This window comes from Rattus norvegicus, chromosome 10 (assembly GCF_021556685.1).
Source record: "Rattus norvegicus strain SHRSP/BbbUtx chromosome 10, alternate assembly SHRSP_T2T, whole genome shotgun sequence".
In the NCBI taxonomy this organism is placed as follows: domain Eukaryota; kingdom Metazoa; phylum Chordata; class Mammalia; order Rodentia; family Muridae; genus Rattus; species Rattus norvegicus.
Window position 1 is genome coordinate 59,348,305 of NC_141543.1, and position 26,564 is coordinate 59,374,868.

General features: G+C 43.6%; 1 protein-coding gene across 9 annotated transcripts in view; it reads left to right on the forward strand.

Annotated features, from left to right (window-relative positions):
- Myh10 (myosin heavy chain 10) overlaps positions 1 to 26,564 on the forward strand; it is a 132,800-nt gene that overhangs the window by 51,071 nt on the left and 55,165 nt on the right. For 5 of the 9 annotated variants that reach the window (XM_087574593.1, XM_087574595.1, NM_031520.2 and 2 more), the window contains 6 exon segments: positions 5,491 to 5,593; positions 11,939 to 12,031; positions 23,008 to 23,071; positions 23,840 to 23,938; positions 25,857 to 26,000; positions 26,180 to 26,275. In XM_087574593.1, coding sequence (XP_087430719.1) covers positions 5,491 to 5,593; positions 11,939 to 12,031; positions 23,008 to 23,071; positions 23,840 to 23,938; positions 25,857 to 26,000; positions 26,180 to 26,275 — 599 coding nt within the window. 9 annotated transcript variants of the gene reach the window in all.

Consider the following 26,564-nt stretch of genomic DNA (forward strand, 5'->3'; position numbering starts at 1 on the left):
AGTGACAGGTGACACCACTTCAAGGTTGAAGATGCATTGCATTCTTGGTGGGAATGAAGCCAGGGTGTCTGCTGCCTCCTGGTGGAGGTCTCAGTCGATTGTGTCCCCATGCTTCCAGCATTCTTTTTTTTTTTTTTTTTTTTGGTTCTTTTTTTTTCGGAGCTGGGGACCGAACCCAGGGTCTTGCGCTTCCTAGGTAAGCGCTCTATCACTGAGCTAAATCCCCAGCCCCGCTTCCAGCATTCTTGTCCTCTGCAGCAGAGTTCTCTGCTGGACTTCTTGTTTACTCCCCCCCCCCCCAAATTAATTTCCTTATTCTATGTGGATGGGTGCGTATTCATCATTTGCATGCCTGGTACCCATGGAGACCTGAAGAGGGCATCAGATCCCCTAGAATTGGAGCCATAGACAGTTGTGAGCCACCATGTGGGTGCTGGGAATTGGACCCCTGATCTTGAGAAGAGCAGCCAATGGTCTTGCCCATGAGTCTCCTGGCCAGCACTCCCTCATTAGAGTGCTTTTCACTTCTCAGCTTCTGTCTGTTGAGATGCATCATTTCCCACTGTGTTCCCCTTTTCATTTTCCCAAGAATATTTTATTCTTATATTTCTATAATCTAACATTAACATAAGAAATCCTTTCTGTTGTTTGTTACTTCCTGTTGGTATCTCATCATCATAATCATCACTTTTCACACCACTGCCAGCCACCATTCTAGGTGCTCATGGGCTATTGAGTTCTATGGAATAGCTTCTAATCAGTGTGTATAGTAAGTCTCAGGTGAGCAAGTAACTGATCTAGGGCACTGCAGGTAGGCAATGTGTTTCTGGTTCTCTTTCTATTTAACAGCAGAGATAAGTCCGTTATAAAGGGGAGAGGCTGATTCTGGCTCATGCTTTCATCCCCTGCTTAGTTGGCTCCATTGTCGACAGTGCAGAGAGCATGCATCCCAACAAAGCTGTAAAGAGACAAGCAGGTGCTGGACTCCCAGCATCCCTTTCCAAGACATACCGTGGTGACTTAATTTTCTTTCACTAAGTCTTCTCCTTCCTAACTGCTAGTTGTGCCATGAGTTAGAAACCAAGCTTTCAACATGTGAGCCTTCAAGGGACACTCAGTGTCTCATGGTAAAGGAAAGATTTAAATCTGAACAGGTCATATTTATTCCATAGTTCACAGCCTTAACCCCTGTATCATTGTTAAAGATTACAGACATAGATTCTGGGGTTTCAAACTCAGGTCCTTATACGTAGCATGGCAAGCTTTTACCCAGTGGACTGTCTTTTTTGCCCCCAAAGCAGCATTTCATATAGCAGCTCCATTAGACCTGACAATATTGCCTCAGAATCCATTGAGGTACAGCTACGTAACTGTGATGGGAACAAAAACTCGGGCAACTACAGAGACCTGAAGTCTACACGGCAAATCATCATCAGGCTAAATGGAAAACTTATTTCTTGAGCATAATAAAAAAATTACTTACTTGCAACCAACAACCAATAGATAGCACTGGAATACTACTATGAATAAAGTTAATGACAAAAACTAGTAAACTGCTTTATGACTACTAAGGAATAATACTGTAGGGGCTGCAGAGATGGCTCAGCAGCTAAGAGCACTGGCTGCTCTTCTAGGGCAGTGGTTCTCCACCTTCCTAATGCTGCCCCTCTTATACAGTTCTTCATATTGTAGTGACCCCAAACGTAAAACTGTAATCTTGGTACTATGATGAACTGTAATGTAAATGTCTGATATGTGACCCCTATGAAAAGTTTTTTTCAACCCCCACCCCACCAATACACACATACCAAGGGTCACACATGACCCGCTGTTCTAGAAGGCCCGGGTCCATTTCCCAGCACCCACGTGGTTCTGTAATTCCAGGTCCAGGGATCCAGCACCACTTTCCAACCCTTGTGGGCACTGCATTCACATGTGTACAGAGTACATGCAAGCAAAACTCAAATACACATAAAATAAAAATATTTAAAAGAAAGAAAAAAATTATACTTGAGTAAATCCCAAGTAATCTACCATGAATTCCCAGGGTCCATGGCATTTCCTGAATCTCCTTGATCTGAGCCGGCTACTGTTTTCCGTCACCATCTTCAGCCAGCTGGTCTGGGAACACACTAAGCTCTTTTCTGCTTGGCTTTGCATGTGTCTCTCCATCTGCCCAATGCTCTCTGGTCTCTTCCCCTGCTAGTTCCTGATTGTCTTGGAGAAGGTATCTCGCAATGGAGATGGCTGCCCTTTCTCCTCAGATCCCTCCCACCAGTGTCTGTCTCATCTCCTTCAGAGAATTCATCATGGTTTGTAGTCATTTCCCCCCTGTTCACATCCCATCCCCAAAGTTTGATCTCCCAGGGACAGGGACTTTATACACAGCTGTTGTCTCTAGCACTTAGAAGAATGGCTGACCCATACAAGTTGGTTTACAAGTATTTGGGAATGGCTAAATAAAGTCATAAAAAATCATTACAAGCCAGATTTTCCAAGCTTATAATAAGGTTGATCATTAATATGGTGATGGAGGGACATTCCTAACAGGATCACTGAAACTAAATGAGTATGGCCTGTCGTCATTCATTTGCTTAACAGTGTTCATCACACTGGATTTGCTAAGCCAGATATTGGGCTATGAAAGACAAATAAACGTCCTCTTCACTTATTTTGACTGAAAGAAGAATTATTCGAGAGGTAAAAATCGCCATTTTCCTTAAAAAGTCACATTCTGTTGGTGCCATTTATCTCACACACTACTTTGGGTGGTGTGGTCAGCTGGGTTGCAGGATGGTGGATCAAGTACAGTGGAACAAAGTTATTTAAGGTTTATCTATGAAATGAACTCCAGAGACTATTTCTTTTCTTTTTGTGTTCCAAAGAATGGTGCTAGTGGTTGCTAATTGTATTTCAAACATCCCTGCGTCAGGTGCTGGCCTTGAATAGACAATAGATAAGAGAAACAAGTAGGCAAGGTGAAGGTCACACCTCAGATCCCGGGAGACCCACACAAGGGTGTGAGCCAAGTCATCTGAGTGCAGGAATCACATTCTCTCAAATTGTAATTTTTTTCAGGTCGACTAAAGAGTCAGCTATAAAATCTGAAACTTTTCAAAGGTCTAGTTGAAAACACAGATAGATGTAATAATACAAATTACATAAAATGAGAATTTAGAAGGATATAATAATCTTAAATGCAGGCTTTCAAACGTGGGCAGAAACCTTATTATAAACTTGGAAAAGCTTGATAGATTTGAGTACCTAAGACTCAGAAGTTCATAGGAGAAGCAGAGGTGGCCAGTGTATTAGTCAGGGTTCTCTAGAGCAACAGAACTGGCTGTGTCTTTGTATGTAAGGATTTATAAGCATGGCTTGCAGACTGTGGTCTGGCGAGTGCAACAGTGACTGTGTTCTGATGGAAAAGCCAAGCATCCAGCTGTTCACTCTGGTGAGCCTGGCCTTCAGTATATGTGGAATCCCCAGGAAGAAATCATTGCTTCTAAGAGCAATGAAAGGATGCCCCGGCAGCAGAATGGATGGATTTGACAGCCAGACTGAGAACAAGCAGGCGAAAGACCAAGCTCCCGTCTGTGTGTGTCCTTTCATGTGGGCTGCCATGAGAAGGTGTAGCCCAGATTATGGGTGTGTTTGCTGACTACAGTGTTCCAGATTGAGGGTGGGTCTCCCACCTCAAATAATCCACTCAAGAAAACTCCCCCACAAGTGTGATCAAGCTGCTTGGGTTTAGTTGACTCCGGATATATGGAGTCAGGTTGACACCCGAGATGAGCCCTCACAGTTAGCAAGCATGAGGTGTGACTGTAAGTGATTTGGGTTTTGTCTAGGATCAGCAGTCTTGGGAACTGGAAGGGAGCAGATCCCTTGCCTACATTTTCCAGTTGGGATACTGCAGCTCAGAGATGGTTTACTACTCCAGTCCCTGAAGCTGGTCAGTAGGATCCCTCTGCCCCGCTGTCCCGTGTTGAGACTGAGGTTAACCTGCTGCAGAGCACCCATAAGCCTGCTGGAGACTTGAAGAGTGGGCAGTTAAAACAATGCAGTCTAAGTATTAACTCCAGAGAGGAGTCAGGATTCCCTGGAGAGCAGAGTGGCAAGACAAAGCACTGAGAGACTGTACTTGGGTGCGGGTGAACTGCATCTACAATTTCTTCTGTAGTTCAAATATATATTTATATATGATCTTGTATATGTAATTTATAAAGGTATACTTTATATATAACATTTTAATATATGTGATTATTAAAAGAGTAAACCATTGCTTGTTTTCTGGAAACTTGAACTATTCTGAGCAGAGGAGTGAGAACCCGGGTGTCCCTGAGGACACAGAGGGTTCTTTCACTGTATGTCAAGCTTAGTTCATACTATGGGAGGTTACGTGGGGTCAGACAAGAACCAGTCCATGAGGTCATGGGATCAGGAGCCCTGTGTGTGAGACCAGTACTAGTGGGAAGGTTTTCTCCAGGTGCACCATGGGCTCAGCCCTGGGATGGCTCCGTGCTTCGGAGATGAGCACCAGTGCCCAGCAGGCCTCCCTGGTGTCAGATCGTCAGACTGCGTCTATAGTGAAGTGTTGGCTTCTGTCAGTGCTACTGGGGCTTTCTGATGCACTTAATGAGGTTGTTTGCTTCTTTTTTTCCATGACAATTCAAGTACATTTCTCTTTGCTCATGGAAGCTCTTACCCCTAGAAGAGAAAATTGTGTTTTGGCTATGTGCCTATGTTTTCTCACCAGTACTACCAATGACTATTTATTTGGTTTTGTTTAATATCCCCCACCCCCTTTATTTTTTCAAGATAGGGTTTCTCTGTGTAGCCCTGACTGTCTTGGACTTCACTTTGTAGACCAGGCTAGCCTTAGAGATCTGTCTGCCTCTGCCTCCTGAGTGCCACAACTAAAGGTGTGTGCTGCCATGCCCATATTATTATCATTAAATTATTTTTAATTATTAAAAAATAATTTTCTTAGGCATGGTGGCTTAAGCCTTTAATCCCAGCACTTGGGAGGCTGAAGCAAGAGGATCACTGTGATTTCAAAATACTAGTCTCATTGTAAGTTCTAGGCCAGCCAGCCTTGGCTACATTAGGAGACTCTGTTTTAAAACCACAAAAAGCAAGCACACATGAAAATGTGCTCATTGAAATGGTGGGAGAGTGAAAAATAGGTGTGAAAATCAATTCTCCTTCGCAATCCAGAGCTCATTTTTTATGTATATTTTTAGTGCATTATAAGAAGAAAATGATTTCCAAGGTGGTTCAGTGGTGATAACGAGGTTTCTAAGAGTTGATAATTTAAAAACAATAATACATTTTTTTTGTCTGTTACTACTGTTACCTGTAAGTTTTCTCCTCTTTCTCTTTTTTTCTTTCCCTAAATCTTATTCTGTTCAGTTTCATGTATCAGTTGTAATTTTGGAACACATTGCCCAGCTCCCTTTTTAAAGTAGCTGGTGTTGCGATTTCTTTTAGGGGTGAATCAGGTGCCGGGAAGACAGAAAATACAAAGAAAGTCATTCAGTACCTTGCCCACGTTGCTTCTTCACACAAAGGAAGAAAGGACCACAATATTCCTGTAAGTCTTTGCTTTGTTGCTCTTTGTCTGCATTTCATCCTAGTATAATATCAGAGACAAACCAGGAAAGCGCAGCTGCTCCATACACTGCTCTGGCAAGCAGCTCCCTGGTCACCCCCAGCCGCCTCCCTCTTCATTCAGGAAGAGCCAGGCACAATACAAGGAAATCTAACTAGGCTTTCTCACAAGGCAAATGGGAATTATGGCTGTGGCTTGAAGCCCAATTTATAAATTAATGAGCAATGCCTGTGAAGATTTATGTATGTCAACCAAACATTTGTCTGTAAATAATTCTAGTGGTTCTTTCCAGATTACAGAGTACCTATGGCTGCTGCCTATAGCTGCTCGGGGTTGGGGGGGCGGGGTCTGTGGAAGGAATCCATGGATGATAAAAAGATAAAAACACAAAATATGGGCGTCAGTGAGCCTCTCATTTTTGAAATGTTGCTGTAGTTTTGGTAAGCCTGCGTGTGCCAGCCAAACCTGCTCCCGCTGCCCGCCGACTTGGTGCTTTGTGCTAATGTCTGCTTATCTGTTTGTAATGAGCAGCAGGAATCGCCTAAGCCAGTGAAACCCCAGGCAAGTGACTTTCTTTGTGCTTCTCAGTCTTGAGTGCCTGCACTGATTCTGTCTTTGGATAGAGCCTCTCCTAGAAACAAGTAGCACTCTTGGCTCTGAGCGGAATCTGTTCTAAAATGAGAGTTGACGTTGAAAATGTGTCGCTGGCATCTCACTCTTTCACGCGAAGCAGCATGCGCTTGTGCTTCCTACTTGTGTTCTAGATAAATCCGAGCAGTTCCCCTCTTACCGTGACATTGAAATGCATGTTTATGAGTCTTTAAACTTAAGATGATTTCATCTATCATCTTAGGTGGAATTATCTTACTACAAGCACATGAAAACTTGGTTTTGTGCTGTACATTACATTTTAAATTTGGGATAGAACCTTGAAAGTTGGGGACACTACATTTCCCACCTGTTAAGTTTTTATGGCATCGTATAATTTATGTCTGTGTGTGTTTTAGCCCAAAGGCTTCCTTGTTGTATTTAATATTCCCAATAAATTAGAATTTTCTTTGTGCTGGGCTACCTTTTAACCCCAGAATTCCCAACATTGAACAAACCACAAACCAGAGCTGGATTCTATTCCCTGCTTCCCAGGAGTCCTGGAGGAGCAGGGCATGGCTCTGAACATGATCCTCGCCATGGCACAGCAATGGTTTTTGATGTGTTTTCCCCAAGCACAACAATGTTGTTAATCTAAAGCAAGAAGCAGTACTTTTGAGTCATGGCTGATTTTTTTTTTCTTTTTTCTTTTTTTTTTTCGGAGCTGGGGACCGAACCCAGGGCCTTGTGCTTGCTAGGCAAGTGCTCTACCACTGAGCTAAATCCCCAACCCCCTGATTTATTAATACACGTAGAGAAGATTATACAGAAAAGCTATCACAGGGACAGAGACTCTCAAGTATCTTTCTTAGCATTCAAGGTGAGAGCTCAAGGTCATCTCGAGCTCTGTTTGCCTGTGGAGGCCTGTGATGTTCTTCCTGACTTCCTGCTGTCCAGGTCAGCAGTATAGCTTGGAAAGGTTACTGAAAGAATTGTCATTGCCATGCTATGGGATATGTAAAGACTTCTTTGGTAGCTGAAGAAGGACAACACAGACAAGAAACCAGCTTTTCTTTGTGCATTTACGGTGCACTCTACGACCTTTTAATCTGCGCGGAGCCTGAGATAGCATTAAATAAGCAAGATAAGGAGTTAAATTTTCCTCATTCTCTGAAACACAGGAGCCATTGCTATTTACACTTCGTCCCCATGTTGTGTTAAACTACTGGGCATCCCAGTTGTATGTGAGTAGCATGCCACACTTGGATGTCTCAGGAGTTCTAGTCCATCCCTGGAAGCAAGTTCTCCCAAAGGCAGAGGCTGCTGCTTTGAGCTATGCTGTCCCTGCTGGGTTGCACGTCTCTGCATGTGCTGTCTGTGTGCACAGCCCCAAGGCTGCCTTCCCACATTCATTGCTACCTTACCCAAGTTGCTAGTATCTGTGATGTGTTTAAAAATATATAAGTATTGGTTCTTAGTTGCTCTCCAACACCCTGAAGAATATGAGCTTATAAAGTAATCCCTTGGTGCCCTGGTGAGATTGGCTCGAGGCCTCTCCTCTTACCCTCCTCCGCTGACAAAAGCCTCAGATGCTCAGGTGCCATGCATAAAATGGAACCTGTGCAGTCCTCTTGTGTAGTATAAGTCACACTAGAGTGTAGTGTCTGCTACAATAACTGCTGTGTGAGACAGTACAGATAGCTGCTACTCTCCCCTAAAATATTTTCATTTCATTTTTAGTTGAATTTGGGGGTGCAGAGCCTACAGAGGACTGACCTTGCAAAGTCACTATTTGTTTTAGTTTCATTGTTTTTCCTCCCTCTCTCCTTTATTCCACATAAGCGTTGAACTTTGTTGGTCAAATATTGCAATACAGTTCGTGCTGCACAGTGTGCCCGTTTACACGTACAGCTGTGTGCTCATGTCACAGCCACTCAGTGCAGCATCAGCACAAGTGTAGGACAGTTGCAGTTTTTGCCTCCCTACAAGAAACCCCACTGTCCCCTGGTTGTCACCTCCCGTTTCCTCCTGTGCTGGTAACCACAAGTCCACTTTCTGTCCCCTACAGAAAGTGCCTGTTCTGGATATTGTATACGGATGAGAAATGGATGAAAAATGTTTTCTGGCTGTTTTCTTTCACTAAGATGATGTTTTTGAGGTTCAGCCTACATTGTATCATTAGAAGTACAACGTTCTTTTGTCATGGCCTAAGAAAATTCTGCTGAATTAAATATGGCCCATTTCAGTGTCCACTCAGAAGCCGGCAGGCATTGGGTCACTTCTAGTTTGGGCCATTTAGAACATTTAGGCACTTGTTCTGTAGGGACGCTGGTTGACTGCTCTCGAGCACACACCTAGAGCTGGGTCACGTGAAAACAGCATAGCCATGCCCGAGTTTCTGCATCCTAATCCACCCTTGGCGACGTCTGCCCTTTAGTATAACCACCCAGGCGGTGCAGCTGGTCTTTTATAGCCTCCTTGAAAATATGAACAAATAAAAGAAACACTGGTTTTCAAATTCAAGTTACAAAAGTAAACTTCAAGCAAAGACTTATCTGTGGACTTTCAGATGTGTTTTATAACATAATTGAAAGTTATATTTGGCTTTACGCCCTCGGAGCCACCCACCAGGCAGCTGCAACACAACACCACTGTGGGTTTCTCCTGACAGGGCCTTCAGGGGCCTCGCCGTGTCCATTGCTGCCCCAAGCCTCAGTATGGAGCACTTGAGAATAGATTTGGAAATGACTAATTTCTCAAACTTTCCCTCCACTTGGAGTAATGCCTTCAAGCTGCTGCACCTGCCTCTCAGCCTTCCTTCTTCAGATGATACTGTCTTTCCTCAGCGGCCAAAACTGCCTTGAACGGAGGCAAAGATGACATAGCAGATAGGGAAACCAGACCCTGCTGTCTGAAATTGGAATCTGATTTTCTGCTTTCATGGAGCACTTGCACTTGACCCTGCAAAGTGCAGTGGATCCTGTCCCACACCTCATCTTCTACCAAGACTCTGCTGTACATTGTAGAATAACTCAAGAAAATAATTGTCACCCATGATTGGAAAGCCTTATAACACTAACTAAATACTTAGAATTTTGTAAATGATTTAAATAATGTTTCCCCACCACATCCGTAGAGAACATAAGTTGTTATCTAGAATAGAAGCAAAGATGAGTGCTTGCCTAGCTCTAGTGGGGACAACACTTGTCATTGTTCCCTGGTAGTTTTTAGAGATAAAAATACCATTTACATAATTTCTTGGGCTGGAGAGATGGCTCAGCCGTTAAAGGCTAGGCTCACAACCAAAACATAATTTCTTAATTATGACTGTGATAGTAGTTTTAAGATATTTAACTTTGCGTAAGATCTTTCTTGATCTTTCTGATGTCTCAATGTTTTAGGAGAGGAACAATCCCATGACACCCATTAGTAAAGTCAACAGCAGTGACACAGAATGCTAGTCTGCACGGTGACTTTGAAGCTGCAGCCCAGATCTCAGGGCTGCCTTTGGGTCATCCCCACTCCCTTCCCAGGCACTGCTAGAATGTTTTAGGACTTATTATATATCTGCTCAAACATTTGCCTGTGTCATTTTGACCTGATACTGACTGAGATAGGGAAAGGAATCGGTGAAATAAATGTGACCCAAAGAATCCCTGTTGCCATGCCCAGGGACGGGAAACCAGGGGTGTTGTACTTGCCTCCCCTCTAAATAAGAAGACACCTTAAAAGAGATTGTCGATCTTATGATTTGGAAGGATGGTGTGTGATTTTAAGGAGTCTGTATTTCAGATCTCTGTTTCGTGTAGGCAAGCACTTACCACAGCATTAGTTTCCCTGACAATTTCTGCATTTCGACCCCACAAACTGAATTGAATAGCAAAGACAAGAAGGGGCCTTTGGAGGGTCATACAACGAGTGCAGAATTAGTGTGCTACAAGCATTGCAAGGTCTCAGTCACAAACATGTTGATGGAAGTGACAGCTCACAGTCTCCCCTGTCCTCCCCCAACCCTGCAGTGTTAGGGATTGAATCCATGACCTTGCACATGCCAGGCAAGCATTCTGCCTCTGAGCTACATCCCAACTCCTTCCAGACTTTAGTAATAATAGCTCTCAGTAATCTAATTTAGTTCAGGATTCCAAACATCTTTAAGAAAAGTTCGTGGCTAGGAGTGGTGACACAGGCCTTCAATCCCAGCAGTCAGGAGGCTGAGGCAGGTGGATCCCCGTGAGCCTGCCTGGTCTTCATAGGGAGTTCAAGGACAGCCAGGCCTACACAATCAGACCCTGTCTCAAAGGAGCCAAAGAAAAGGAAGGAAGGAAGGAAGGAAGGAAGGAAGGAAGGAAGGAAGGAAGGAAGGAAAAAGGGAAATTGTTAGCATACAATATACAGAGATTTCCATAAAACAGTTTTAAACTGAGAATCACTGTAGAGAGTGCCCTGGGCATCTTACCTAATGCCCAGAAAGTCAGGTGATACTAGGCAGTGAATTACCAGGAGCAGTCCTTGACTGTGTTCAGCTGAGAAAAGTGGTAGACTGTGGTTTAAGGCCTGTGAGAATCTGGGCTGCCCAGATAGACATCAGGCGCATACCCCCATGTTTTGTGGGTGCCTTGGGAACACTGCCCTGCTCTTCACACTTCATCACATCACAGAGTCCCCACCAGGAGGAGGCGGAAACTATGAGGTCTTCAGTTGGCTTTGTTGATGCCCTAGACCCATGAACAGTGAGGTAATACCACAGCGTGCATTTGTTCCTGTTTTGAGATATGATAGTGGCACTTGTCGTGCATTGCTTGATGACCACTAATTTACAAACCCAACATGGTTTGTTTGTTTGTTTTTTTTTGTTTTTTTGGGGGGGTTTTGTTTTGGTTTGGTTTTTTTTGTTTGTTTGTTTTGTTTTTTTGCTATTGGTTTCTATTTATTTATTTTTAGGTCTAGAATATTATGGGCAATTCAAAGTACAGGGATAAGATTGGGAAAGGGAGACAGATTTATTTAGATCATAAAAGATAATTCTGAAATTGCAGTCCCCAAACACAACATCAGTTTCTAATGTTTTTCTTGGCCAGGCCGGGCATCAGCTTTTGTGCAGCTCTCTGTTGGGCTTCATGCACTTAACACCTCTCATTTGTGAGATCTGCCTGTAGCCTAATTTGCATACAAAGATTGGCTAAAGCATACTTTCTGCCAAGTGTTCTACTTCTTGGTGAAGTGAGTGCCTTGCCGTCTTTGCCAGCCTCTGACGTGGAGGTGGAGCGGTTGTCCATCACTGTGTCCACGCTGTGTGAAAGCATTTGAGAGGATGGCAATGTGGTGGAAATTATTCAGTCGGCCATCTTAAATCCTTCATCCAAAGCAGAACAAAAACAACAGCCGCAGTAATGTGTTCTTAGGCCGAGCGTTACACTTGATTTCACTTCATGGGAACCATTTGCCATGTTTTCTTTTCTGCCTCGTTTAAATTGTTATCTGTCCAGCAAGATATTTTCTTCTCCTGACCCCTCTCTGGAAGCTGTTTGCTTTTTTTTTTTTCTTTCAGCAGAAGCCATTATCATAAGCAGGAATAGAAGCCAGCAGATGGCACTGATGGCGGGCAGCAGGATGAAAGTGGTGGTGGGGTGAGGGTGTGTTTTTCACCCTGAGAACGAAGTAAAGAGGAGATTAACATATGTCTGTTTTTATTTATGTGTGTGTGTGTGTGTGTCTATGTGTGTGTGTGATGTCTTTTAGGGGGAACTTGAACGGCAGCTTTTACAAGCAAATCCAATTCTGGAATCATTTGGAAATGCGAAGACTGTGAAAAATGATAACTCATCTCGCTTTGTAAGTTGAAAAGCCCAAACACTTGGGCGTCTTCAGATTTCTCATGAAATGTCTACTGACTTGAGCAACTGAGTTGTTTTTTCTTTCTAGAAAGGCTGGTTAATAGATGTGGTGATACTTCTGGTGATTGTAATTGTGTTTCATTTTGCATGTTTGTATATGGAAACATAGCTGCATGCCCACACTCTGCATATCTCTTTATCTTTGTCAGTCATTCTATTATGGGATTGGCATAGGTAGCAGGGTGCTGGCTAGTTTTATATCAACTTGATATAAGCTATAATCATCTGAGAGAATGAAGCCGCAATTGAGAAAATGCCTCCATTCAGTTGTGCTGTTGACAAGCTTGGAGGGCATTTTCTTAATTAGTGATTGATGGGGGAGGACCCAACCTTTGTGGGTGAGGCCATCACTGGGCTGATGGTCCTGGGTTCTACAGGAAAGCAAGCTAAGCAAGCCATGTAAGCAGCACCCTCACCATGGCCTCAGCATCAGCTCCTGCCTCCAGGTTCCTGCCCTGCTTGAGTCCCTGCTCTGGCTTCCCTCAATGAACTGTGACACAGTAACCCCTTTCCTTCCCAAATTGCTTTTGGTCATGGTGCTTCATCACAGCCATGGTAGCCCTAACTAAGATGAATAGTGTGTGTGTTGAGTACTTAGCAAGTCAGTGGGTACGATAACACAGCTGATTTCCATGTAATGAGTTGTCCTTCTTATAACTTGCTGTTTCTATGGGAGGTGGGCAGGATGCGTCTCACTAGTAGGACTTCTGTTTACAACTTAACTTTCTTTGTTTTTTTGAGACATGGCCTTTCTTGTAGCCCTGGCTGCCCTGGGACTTGCACTGTAGACCAGGCTGGCCTCAAACTCAAGAGATTTTTTTTTCTGCCTCTGCTTCCTGAGCCCTGGGATCAAAGGAGCGCACAGCCTGGCTTACAGCTTGTTTTTTTAACTATTCAACCACACCAGTTCCTTGATAGCTTTTCTTTCCCCTCAGCTTGACTAAGAGAATTTTTTTTTTCTATTAACCAAAAAATGTTACTGTTCAAATATTTCTTACTAAATTGTTCAAATTTGACTATTTTCCCTCCTGAAGTATTGGTGAGAGTGGGACACCAGGATAAGAAGCATTTTAATTCCAAACATTCTTTCATTTTGGAAAACATAGTATCATTGTTACATGCTTTTAAAAATTTAAAATTGAGTGTAAAATTGTGGGGTGCACGTACATTTTTTGGTGGCGTGGTTTTTTGTGACTAATGAAAGGGACCAGATTCAGTTGTCACCAAGGCCTAACCTAGTAAACACAGGCCTCTAACTGTAGGTTACACAACAGAGATGTGTTCTTATGGAGGTTGAAAGTTAGAGATTAAGACACCAGCAGGTTTGGTTTTCTGTAAGATTTCTCTCCTCCTTGTCATACAGACAGCCATTTTCTCTCCAGATCTCTCTCTCTCTCTCTATCCCTGTGTCTATCTCCTCTTTGTATGAGGACACCTGTCTGTTGATTAAGGCCCATTTCACTTAGTTATCATTTTAAAGGTCCTCTCCTCTAAATATGTCCTAAAATGCTGGGGCTGCACCACAGTCTCAGCCCCAGAGAGTTATTAGGAAATAGTGATCTATTTGGAATATTGTTTGCTCCTAGAAAGAAACATTTGAAGATTTGCTTTTTGAACATTTTCAAAGTTTATTTAGTAATTCCCTTCGAATTTTTTGTCCAAAGTAATTGTTTGTCCAAAGTGGAGTGAGAATCCCCGTGGTTGTGGAGGGATGTCTGTGCCTGCCAGAAATGACCTGGTGAGACTTGAACTAGAGGCCCGTCCTTCCTTGGGCCATCCACATTGAGCCTGTGCCATAGTTGAATCTTAAATTCTCTTTCTGAAAAGCCCTGTGTTTTGTGCGATGACAGAAGTGGTGAGCTCCCAGTTTTGGTATGTGACTGTTTTTTTTTTTTTTTTCCATGAAGGTTTTTAAGTACAGCTTCATGGAAAATCCTTTATTTTACCACATACATCCAGCTACCCATCTTTTTGGACTCCCCCTACACACACACACACACACACACACACACACACACACACACACACACACAGCCTGCCCCTAATCACAGTTTAACTTCAGGAGAAACTGTAATACACAGTAGTCTTATTTTTACCTAGAAAAGAAAAGTTGCCACTAGATCGTGCCTGTTGGTGGTAAACAGTAGTGATGCTGTTAGTAAATGATAAGGCTCCACCCCTGCCAGGGCGTGTCTTCACTCCCTTTTGTGTTTGGTTGCTTATTGCAATGACCCCAGAAGATACCGATGGAAACATTTCTTTATAATCTCTGGGTGTTGAAACTTCCGTCAGAGCTCAGCTGGGTAGTACTTACTTGTTCAGTGACTCCTGAGAAGTTGTGGTTAGGAAGCTGGTTAGTGTTGTTGTGGTGGGAAGGCCTGCCAGGATAGAGGCTCTTTCTCCAGGCTTATGCAGGCAGCTTTTGACAGGAAGGTCTAGCCTCCATCAGCTGTGGTAAGACCCCAGCCTGAGCAGCTGAGCTTCTTTGGAGCTGCCTGCATGGCTGCTGTTTTCCCACAGGAGAAATGATCCAAGAGAGAAAACGACTCACAAAAAATGTCTTTCATGGGCCCAGCTGTCAATCTCTGGCTACCCCAAATCCTTAGAGGATCTCCATTGTTGACATATGGCCCTGATGTATAATTGACATCACTCCTTTTTCAATTTTATTTATTTTTAAATGTTAATTTGTTGGGTTTTAGTTTGTGTTTTGAGACAAGGTTTCTCTGCATGTAGCCCTACTCACTCTGTAGACAGGCTGTCCTCAACCTCAGAGATCCCCCTGCTTCTGCCTCTCAAGTGCTGGGAATAAAGGCATGTGCCACCACATCTGGCCCCTCTTACTAATTTTTAATTGGGGGCTCTCCAAGAGAAGGGTATTGATATGCTGCTGGTATCTGTTGGGTAGAGGTCAGCGGTGCTGCTAAGCATCCTATAATACACAGTGCAGTTCCCACAACAGAACCACCTGGTTCCAGATGACAGTTATGCTGCAGTTGCAAAATTATGCTCTTGACTATACACTCAAATTAGAACTCGAACTAAACCAACACTTCTGCAGTCTGTTTACAGAGTGCATGAGCAGGCTGGCTGGTTTTTGATGGTTGGACACAGTGTCACCTGGGTTGGGAAAGAGGGATTGCTTCTTATAGATTGTCCTGTGGGCATTTTCTTGATTAATGATTGCTGTGGGCAGGCCCAACCCACCGTGAGTGGTGTCATGCCCTTTGAAGGTGGATTTGGTGTGTATAAGGAAACAGGCTGAACAAGCCAGTAATCAGCGTTCCTCCATGGTCTCTGCCTCAGTCCTTGCCTACAAGTTCCTGCCTGAGTGATTAAGACGATATTCTTAGCTGTACCTCTCTTTCAAAAAGTAAAGGGATTTTTTCAATTTTTCACTTTTGTACAGTACTGGGGATTTCTTTGTTCATTTGCTTTGTTTCTGAGAAGTGGTTTAGTAGCTTTCTGCTAGTGAAAGGTGTAGGGTTGTGGGTCTCTCATCTGCTCTGCCACAGGGCGAGGCCACTTGGGAAGGCCAAGAGTTTGATTCTGCTTGTCCCACTCAGTGTTGGGCTGGTGCTGGGCTGTAGGGTAGGGCTGAGGACAGCTTGGGGGGTGGGAAAGGCTGGTCTGAGACCTGGGACAGCCAGAGCTGGCTGGGGAGAGGCTGAGGCTGTGGAGTTCCCAGGCTTTTGGATACCCAGGTGTGCTGGAAGTCAAGGAAGAGCTGAAAACTGAGTCTGGGCCCGAGGCCTGGATCTAGTCCAGGATGTAGGGTGGGGGAGATTCCACTGGTCCCATGGGTATTGTCCTTCACTTGAGGTGGCGGTTGTGACTGGGAGTACGGAAAGGCCTTCTTCTGTGGGAGATTAGACAGCCAGCGGCTCTGTAGGTGAAAGCCCTCTCCATGGCTCCCCACGGCAGATCCCAATGAAAAGAGACAGTCCATGATTCCAAATCACTTATTGCCATGGTAGAAAGTGGATGCATAAAACCATACCCCACTTCTCACAGTGGGCCTGAGATTTAATACCTTTAGCAGAGAGGAATGTTTGGAAAGGAAGGCTTATTGGCTAAGCCCTCCAGGCTCCTAGGTACCTCATTAGCATGGAGATCTCTGTCTTGAGCCTACTTGACCACAGGTCTCTTTTCCTATTGTCTTGGTCTGAGATGTTAGGGATGCCTCATCTACACGTGGAGGGGCTTGTGGCGTTGCCTTTACATGACTGGTGGCCACAAATATATGGGGGTCTTCTAGTCTAGTGACATGGGCCTGGTCCACGAAGCAGGCAAAACTCCTACCCTCCCTTCAGGGTCTCTGCGGCTTCAAAGCGTTTAGCTCAACCGAGGACCTTTCACAGTCCACTTCCCCACAGCAGCAAACAGGGGTCTTGATGTTAGTGTTTTCTTAAACAACAATTATGTACTTACGTTCACTGAGCACTGCTCAGTTCTGGTTCCTTTCCCTGCCTTCTGTGCTGTTGCCTTTGGGTCCTGGCAGCACCCACTGATGATGACTGCCGTAATTTAGATTTGCGTGTTGGTTTATTGTGCAGTCAGTTAATTATTAGCATCTCTTCTTTGCCAAGCTATTCTCCTGCTCAACCAGAGTCTCTGTGAGTGTCTTATAGATCTCTAAGGTTTAGCATATTCTAAATGGAAATTTTCTTCTTTCATAATTTGTTCCATTATGTTTTTATATCAATAAATTGAACCAAAAAGCTATACAAGCTTATTAAAGCAAAATGAAAACAGAAAAAGCCTGGGAAGGCAAAATCCCTAAGAATTCAGAGTTTTTCTATTGGCCTATCTCCTAGGTGTATCTGAAATATGGCCACATTTCTCTCTGCTCCCCAGCCGTCTGAATGCCATCCATTGGAGGAAGTTCTGTTATTCCTGTTCACAGCTTATGCCAGTCAGTGGCTGCACGAGTCTTCTTCTTATAGCAGTTACTTTGATTGTCATCTCTCCCCTGAGGTCAGCCAGTGGGGACTTCGTCTGCCTTGTCCCCCACTGTGTACTTGGTTCTGGCACTGTGCCTCACAATGTAAGAAGATGTATTTATTTAATAGGATCCATTTCAGCAAAATACTCCTAAATACCATTTGCACTCTAGGCCTGGGGAATGCCCCGTTGGGCAAACTAGAGTCCTGCCCCAAAGGACTTGCCTTCTTTTGGTTTAAACATCAGGATTCTTGGATTCTTGGGACACGCCATGTCCTGCAGTTGTTCACTCTGTTGCACACCCCAGCAGTGCGTGTGTTCCCGTTTTAGGAGTGTGGGTTGGAGTTATGTGGGAGACATTTGGCTCCATGGATGGGACAGGCCTTGGGTTAGCATTGGTGTCATCCTGAAAGTGACTCGATAGTAAAAGATGAGTTGTATGTACAGTGAGATTCTATGCAGTACCTGTTTACAAGCCGCGTGCTCACAGCTCTGAGCTGTAGAAGCTATTCAGTTGTTTCTTTGATCTAATATAGCCAGCTAATTTCCTGAAGATATCTTTTCTTCTAAAGATGCTGGCATGTGCTTTGTGTTAAGGGATTCTTCAGGAGAGCATTGCCCTTATGAAAATAATCATCCACAGTTAGTCCCTTACTGTTTATGGGAGGCAAAATGCATCCCAGATGGAGGCAATTTATGGACAATGGCTCTCTCACAATGCAACTTTGAGACAGGACTTCAATTTAACATGGTGGCTTGAAGCTGCAGACAGATCACTTGAAAATCTGTTTGCACGAGTACTTGTTTTTTTATTGATTGTGTTCCACTGTTAAACCAAACTGAGCCAGTTTAACAATTCAGCCCTGCTGTGGCTACTGGCAGATAATTAGCTTCTAGTAGTTAAAGCAAGGTAAAGGTATAGGTGCCTTCCTCTTATTTTATTCCTAGATTATAATGAAATCAAGTCACAAGTTTATACCCTCATATGTATTACAAACATTAAAACTCCTAAGTCCTCTGACCAAAGCTGTCCCTGAAAGGTCAGCTGTAGCTTGTGTGACAGTCTCAGAGATGGGGTCCAGTCTGTACTTAAAACCAGCGTCCCAGATCAGCACTGCATTCACATTTACCCTTGTAGAGTCAGGCCTTCTGCAGACAGAGCTCCTAGCAGCCAGGTCTTCTGGGTGCCCAGAGTCTTAACATCGTATTCAGACCTAGGTGGAGAGGGTTTGCATTTCTGGTCAGGTCTGGCCTTATCTCAATACTACTCCTGTTATCCTGGTAATTTCTGATACCCATTACGTTAAGTAACAGGCCACTTAGTTCACATGGAAACTCATTTTAGTAACAGCAAAGCTTCTGGAGTGGTTTGGAGATTAGGATAATTGAAACATTTGCGGTGGCCATCTGGCCTTTGGATTAAACCCTAGCTTCTACTCCTCACATGACCTTCGTTGTTTAAGGAAAATGGTTGCCTTCAGAATGGAATTTAAAACAGTATCTGTATACGTCCCAGTCGTTGCTGGAGTATTTAAAGTAAAGCACGGCTCATAAATAATTGTGTTAGGTGCCAAACTAAGAGGGGAAATAATGGCAGAGTATAAAACGAGCCTGCCTTTCCCCTGTAGTAGCAGACGCTTTGATGGCCTTTCCAGAAAATTTCCCAGAAAATCTTGTCAATTCAGAACAAATATTAACGAAAAGAGATTGAATTTTCATTGTAGAATTAAATAGGCAATGTCCAGGTTGACTTGTTAAAATGAAATTCCCAAGAAACTTGTATTTTAAGTCTGAGGTATAGTTCAGCGGGCATTTCCAACAGGTTGTGTGGAGCCAAGGATCGCCGTGAATGTTTCCCAGGGTGCAGAGTAGCTTTGACTACTATACGCTGCTTGGTCATATTTGTGGCCCTTTCCTTGCCTTTTTATTGGTAAGATGCTGTTTGACTGCTGTGAGTACCATAATCTTAACTTTATGGAGATCAAATATGGAAAGGGTATATTTAGCACGAGTTTCTTCACATATTTAAGAGAGAGGACTGACTTTTTCTCAGTTTAGTCTGGATTTGTGTTTCACTAGAAACATTCATTTGCTCTGTGCGTGTATATGTGCGTGTGTGTGTGTGTGCGCACGCCCGTGCATGCGCCTGTATATGTATAATGCTTTTCAATTTACAGATTCCATCCCCTTTTTACAATATTAAAGGTTTAACATTGAAATGTAAGTTTTGGGGTTATTTGAGGATATTCAGGAAAATGTTTGAGTTTCGGAATTTCGCTTTATCTTGTTATCAGTGTCTTTGTCATCATCTTGTCAAATATCTGTGGATAAATTTTCAACTTTACAAAATGGTTTCATGTTTTTGAGGTAGAGTCAATTCTAGAACTTTGCATGCCCTAATTTTAGAAGTGCTAGTTCCTTTGCAGGGGGCTAGAGAAAAAGCTTCCCGATCCCTTTCCTTCCTTAACTCCTGCATCCTGGCCTTGTTGGAGCCCGTCTCGACTCTTTGCTTACTTCTTGTGATTTACTCCAAGCATCTTTCTCTGGCCACACAGTAATGGCTTTAGTGACTGTGGACCTGGCTAGGCAAAGGCTGGAGCTAGGAACTAACGTGGAGACTGGAGCACTCCATGCTGAGAACCCCAGGGTTTATTCGCGTACTCAACCACCTAGTTAAATTATTTTAGAACATTCTCTCAAAGGTTAGCAAATATGAAAGCCAAAACCTGAATTTTTCTTCTGTTTCTCTCTGGACTCTGTTATCTTTCCCCAGGCACACATTTCCTCTTCCCTAAAAATCTATCTTCTGTGTTGAGCTATCTCAGTTTTACCCTCCAGTTCCATCCACAGTTGTCCTGAAAATGGCATTTAGCTTGTGTTATAAGTACACACACCTAGGCTGACTCCAAGACTTGACCTTGAGACTTCCGCTGGCATGAAGGTGACCCTCCTATGCTGACTTGATTTCCTTCGAGTTCATAACCAGCCTGGTGTAGCTAACTCATGTGGCAGTTCTAGTTCAGTTAGGCAGTGTGCTGTCGCACACCCAGTGAAGAAGTTAGACATTGCCGAAGCTGTAAGTCGGTGTTATGGATAGAAAGAGTTGTGTGAGCAGACTGTTTTAAGTAGGAATCAAGTGACACTGATGGTTTGGATGAACCTTCCTGCAGTGTTGAGATAAGAGACTTGAGAACCATGTGCTTGGGCAGTTCTGGCAATGTGTGCTTCGTAGCCTTAGAATAAGAACACCGTTCTTTAACTACTGTCTCTTAAAATAGCACTTCTTAATTAACTCAGTGAGCTGTTGTATGGATGGAACAGCTGTTTAAAATTTATAGGGAATTTTAACCCGCTTTTATAACATCAGGACCAAATTTTAGTTTCTGAGGTTTTTTTTTGAACAGTTAACTGTCCATATGCAGCAATGGTTTGAATTTATTCTTCCTTAGGGAGGGGCACGGGTCCTTCCCGGGAACAAAGACAAAATAAACTTATCTTTAAAATGGAATAAAATGCACTGCCTTGTAATCACCATATGGATCCCTTGGACCATTTCCTAGATCTTAGAAACAGATGGACTATTAGTGATCTGATTTTCATTCTGTGTCAAGCATGGCGCTGTCTCATCATCCAAGGAATCGGATCATTGTTTCTAAGTGTTACCAGCTTCTCCAAGAAGGTTAAAATAATCGTGAGCGAAGTAGTCCAGTTGATGGCGGCATCCTTGCGTAGCATGTTCAAGCAAGCCCCAGCACCTTACCCACAAAGTTTAAAATGACAACAATAACAGGATTGGGAGCAGGGAAGACAGTGCACTGGTTAAGAGCACTTGCTATTCTTCCAGAAGACCTGACTCTGGTTCTTGGCAACCACATTGGGTGGCTCACAATGGCCCTGCAACTCCAGTTCCTGAGAATCTGATGGCTTCTACTGGTCTCACTGGACACACATGTGGAAGATATAAACCCATGTAGACATATACATATACAAATAAATAATAATTTTTAGAAGCTGAGGTTGCCTGCAAGACTACTATAGTAACCGCTGCATCATCTTTAAGTTGGCCTATGTCTTAGTTACTGTTCTGTTACTGTGAGGAAACACCACGACCAAGGCAGCTCAGAGAAGAGAGCATTTAACTGGGGGCCTGCTTACAGTCTCACAGGGTTAGTACATAACAGTGGTATCATGATGGGGGATGGGGCAGCAAGCAGGCAAGTTTCACCTCAAGTTGGAAGCCAAGATAGAGAAAGCAAGACTTGTGTGGGTTTTTGAAACCGCAAAGCCCTCCCCCAGTGACACCTCTCTTCCTAAAAAGTTCACCAACATGGACTAAACATTCACATATATGAGCCTGTGGGGCCATTCTCATTCAAACCACCATAGCCTGTTGTTTCTCAATATGTAAAACATGGGAAAAGAGACTAGAGATAACTTTTTTATGACCTGCTTTTAACTTGCAAGGAACATAATGGAGTACACCAGAAGTTTCATCCGGTATGCATTTGTATATAAACGTGTGTGGTAAGGTTTGCAGTGAACAGGTGCCAAGGCAGCTGCATATATGATTCATACATGTGTGATTGATGGCAGCAACTAATCCAAGTCCTTTCCGGTCCCCAGTTTGAGAAGCAGCTCCCTCAGATGGCCGCAGAGGCCTTGCTCATGAATATTAGCAGAGTTCTTACCAGCGGCAGTGCTTCTTAGCAGTTCCAGAGCAGCCTTCCCAGTCGTAGTTCATGGTCCTGTTTTAGGAAGTGTTGATTTGGCCTTTTATATCTTATAAATATAGTAAGCCACAGTCAGACTTACCTTCATCTCGCCCTCCTTGATTTTAGGCTGTCTTTACCAGTTTGGGCACTCAGTGTAATCATAACTATTAAAGAGTTTACTCTTTCTCCAAATGTGTATGCCTGTGGTCTGTGTTGGGAATGCTGGGACACGAACCCCGCTTGTGCCTGCTTGGACAGCATCTCCACTGAGCCATCGCTCAGCCTTTTCTCTCCCAAGGGTACATAAGAGAGTCGAGTTTCTCAGTCCTTATAAAACTGGCATTTTAGAAGAAGGTGTTCTGCCTTGCCCTTTTTTGAGTAGTCTGTTCATGTTCCCTCACACTCCACTTTTCAATGGATTTATTTCTATTTTACTACAAACTAATCTCCACTATTCAAAACTTCAAACCTAACGCTTGAAGTCTCGCTGTGGCATTCTTCTGAGACGCCTCCTGCCCCAGACTACTTAGAAAAAGCTTTCAAGTTCTAGCTGGCTGCGTTCATTCCTTTATATTACAGGTATTGCTTATCTGTGCAAGTGTGTGTCGTGTGCATGGGTCCCTGGGGAAGCTAGAGGGCGCTGCTGGGACCCCTGAAACCGTGAACCTGATGTGGGTGCTTGGAAGCAAACTCAGCCCTCCAAGCACTAAACGCCTTATCGCTCCATCTTGTCAGTTTCTAGCTTTATTAGGGCACAATCTAGGACATGCTCTATCCTATGGCTCCTTTGTAATACTGATGAGGCTTTTCTTTGTATTTGAGGTGGGCATATTGTCCTGTTTTACCATAGTTCTCTGTAGAGAGAACACCTTATGTAGTACATAGATGCATCACCTGTCAATTAAAAAGCCTTTATGGCTTAGGCATGAAATAGGAGGTGGAACATCTGGGAGGAGAAAGAATTCTGGGATAGAGCCAGGCATGGGGAGATCGCTCTGGGAAGATGTGAGGAGATGGACCTATGGTACCTAAGCCCAGGAAGCCGGCCACATAGCAGGATGTAAGTTAAAATAAATGGGTTATCTTAAGTTATGATTTTAGTCAGAGAAGAATCTAGCTATATGACCAAGGTATTTGTAAATATATGTTGGGTCTGAGTCCTCCTTCTGGGAGCATGGGCTGGAGACAGAACCAGGCCTAACTTCAACAGTGCTCAAACCCTCCATGACATCATTCATCTCGTGTTCTCTGTTTTCAGGGCAAGTTTATCCGGATCAACTTTGATGTAACCGGCTATATTGTTGGGGCCAACATTGAAACATGTATCCTTTCCCAGAGCTGAGTCCAAAATAGTGGTTTCATTTTCCTGCAGCCATAAGTAGCCATCTGTGGGGAGCACCTGGTGGGAGAACTTAGTGACATTGTGACACATGCGGGTACTTTACCTTACTGGTTATCAGCCGCAAAATGGTATGGATATTTTTCTTATTTTTAAAAACAGGCCACAGAGGTTGGAGCTCAGCACAGGACAGCTCATACTGCCTTTGCAGGGCGCACTGGTTGGATTCCCAGCATCTCTATGTCAGGCAACTCACAACTGCAGGCGACTTCATTACCAGGGGGTCCAGTGCAGTCTCCTGTCTTCTAAGGGCACTGCATGCACATGATGCTCATAAACTCACACAGGCCCTATGTATATTCCTTCTAGTAAATAACAAATCTTTAAACCAGCCACAAATCCGTAGGCCCGAGTGTTGACACGTGGTACAGGACTAGACAGCTACAGTTGCTTGCCCACTGTTTACTGTATTCTGTGGTCCTAGGCTAGGCCTCTACTCAGTGAGACAAACCTATGGAGTTACGGGGCTAAAGTACTTTTATGTTAATAAAGTCAGAGCAAAGACAGGGCATGTCAGAATGTCAGACATATGTAGAATAACCCTAGGAAATGTCATCGAATAGAGTGGCCTGGAGGAATAATAGGGGTGTGTGTGTGTGTGGTGTGTGATGTTTCCAAGAAAGAAAGTTGGGTGCAGACATTATAGAAGAGCCCTCTCTTAGTTACTGCATCCTTAACCTTCTCTGCCCAGACCTTCTGGAAAAGTCCCGTGCTGTTCGTCAAGCTAAAGATGAACGCACGTTTCATATCTTTTATCAGTTGCTCTCTGGAGCAGGGGAACACCTGAAGTGTAAGTATTGGGTTCTTAGTCCTCTATATTCAGTTGTCTTTTTGACCACTGAACTTAAGAGGTGAATGTATGAGTTTTAATATATTAGCTTTTGAGATTTTCTTTAAATAAAATCCGAGTTGGATGTGGTGGCATACACCTTTAGTTCCAACAGGTGGGAGGCAGAGCCCAGCAGATCTCCATGTGTTCAAGGCCAGCCTGGTCCACATAGAGAGTTCAGGACAGCTAGGTATATAAGGAGACTGTCTTAAATTTTTAAGTTAAAAGCTATTTCTGTAAGATTCTGTCCTAACATTTACAATGGAAATGTAGAAAAATAAATAAACTTAGTTAATAAAGTATAGAATAGAAGCTCTTGTTCCTTGATTTAAAACTAAGCAGAAGGGGTTGGGGATTTAGCTCAGTGGTAGAGCGCTTAAGGCTCTGGGTTCGGTCCCCAGCTCCGGAAAAAAAAAAAAAAAAAAAAAGAAAGAAAAGAAAACTAAGCAGAGACTGTCCTTACACTAGTACTAGCATGAGCAAGTAGGGATGTTTGTTTATCAGTGTGAATCACAAGGACTGGACACTTAGGATTGGCCAGCATGTAAAGTTCTTCAGATAAACATTTAAATTAAAGAGGAAATTAAACTCAAGCATGGTCTAACCTCAGCATTCAGGAAGCAGAAGCAGGTGGACCTCCAGAGGCCCTCTGGTTTTACCCTGTCTCTAGCTGAGCAAGAATTTTGCTGACTCAGATCTATTAAGGAGAGAGACGTACGATTTAGTCCTAAACTCGGTGTATGTGCACAGTTACTGTATATGTTATGTAGGTTTACAACAGACGCACAGTGCAGTGAGACTTTTCTTACCTGGAGCACCGTGAGTTCACGCAACTAGAAATTAAGTAGGGAAACCTGTACGCAGTAAAAACTCAGCCACACACAGAACATAAAGAGACCACTCAAGGTGATGCAATTGAAGAGAATAAGACTGAGACTTTCATCTGCAGACAGGTAATGAGTCTGCAACTAAAATCAATCAGATTTCCAAAGTGTTGAATGAAGGTGTTGGGGGAAGCAAACCGTTCCTAATAGAGGTTCAATGTGACATAGTTAGAAACTGGGGGAAGAGTGATCGATGGGAATCCTCGACAGAAGAGCAGGAGAGCCATGGCTGTATGAGGAGAGCAGAGGTTGGGACATGATCACATATATATTTGGGGCATAAGGAGCCCTGTTCTTTCTATTCTGTCACTAGTGGGAAATGTCCTTGAACACTATTGAGTTACTCACCAAAAAAAGTCGTTCTTGTCACGTGGCCCCTGCGGTATGAGTAGCTCCCTGTCATATGACCTGTTTCCTAACTCTAAAAGCCAACTAATTTGGGGGTGGGGGGTCTGCCTCTGTGGTAAAGCATGTGCGTGGTGTGCACAAGGTTCTTGGCTCAATCCCCACCATCACAGCTGGCCTGCAGGAGGTATTTCAGGGCCATACAGGGCTCAGGTGCCCTGACCTTCTGCATCCAGATCTTATGTCCATGGTAGTGTCGCTGGAGACCCCAGAAAAGATTTGCTGTAGACTACCTGTTAAGATAAAAATGCGGAATAAGAGTTTCAAAACTTAATGATGGTGCAAATACATAAATCTGGAATTTTTACTTGTTTCTCAGGTACCCCATTTCAAATAGAAAATTGTACAAATCACTATACCACAACAAAAACCTGCAGAAGTGTAAACATGTTTACAAGTGTTTTCCCTTCATTGAAACAAATGCTGGAAAACTGTGTATGTTTATATATTACAAGAATTAACAGGGAAACGTGCCAGTGATGGGCTATGGCATCCCAGTCTCCTGAGTTCTCAGTCCGAGTTCGCAGAGTCTGTAAGCAGATTCTTAAGTCTGTCGATGTTAAATAGCTGATGTCTGTCTTTCCTTTCAGCCGACTTACTCCTGGAAGGCTTTAATAACTACAGATTCCTCTCCAACGGCTACATCCCTATTCCTGGACAGCAAGACAAGGATAACTTTCAGGAGACCATGGAAGCCATGCACATAATGGGCTTCTCTCACGAAGAGATCCTCTGTACGTGTGTCCTACTCTGCTCTTCACTGTTAGAGCCCACAGGAGATAACTGGGGAGCTAGTGAGAAACCCCGAGCCATTACCAGAGTTACGTGGAGCCAGCTTTTAGCACCAGAAAGTTAGGCTGTGTCTCTGCTACATTTTGATCATTTCTCTCCTTTTCTTTTTATCGATATAAAGCAATGCTTAAAGTCGTGTCTTCAGTGCTGCAGTTTGGAAACATCTCTTTCAAAAAGGAGAGGAACACTGACCAAGCTTCCATGCCCGAGAACACAGGTAAGCCAATGAGCACCGCTCTTGGCCTTTCCGCTTCAGCTTGGGGTTGAGGTGGCCTCTCAGTGTCCTTCAGTGGCCTCAGACTCCTGGATCCTCCTGCCTTCTAACTACAGGGATGCACTGTGTGCTGGACTCATTGGAAATCTAATTTTTTTTTAATGTGAAACGTTTCTTTTTCTAAATGTTGACAATGAATTTAAACACTGGTCAGGAATAAAAGATAAATACCAAGAGGATCTGGTTGTAGGTATTGGGAGCTGACAGATTGTTTCTGAAAGGACATGAGGAC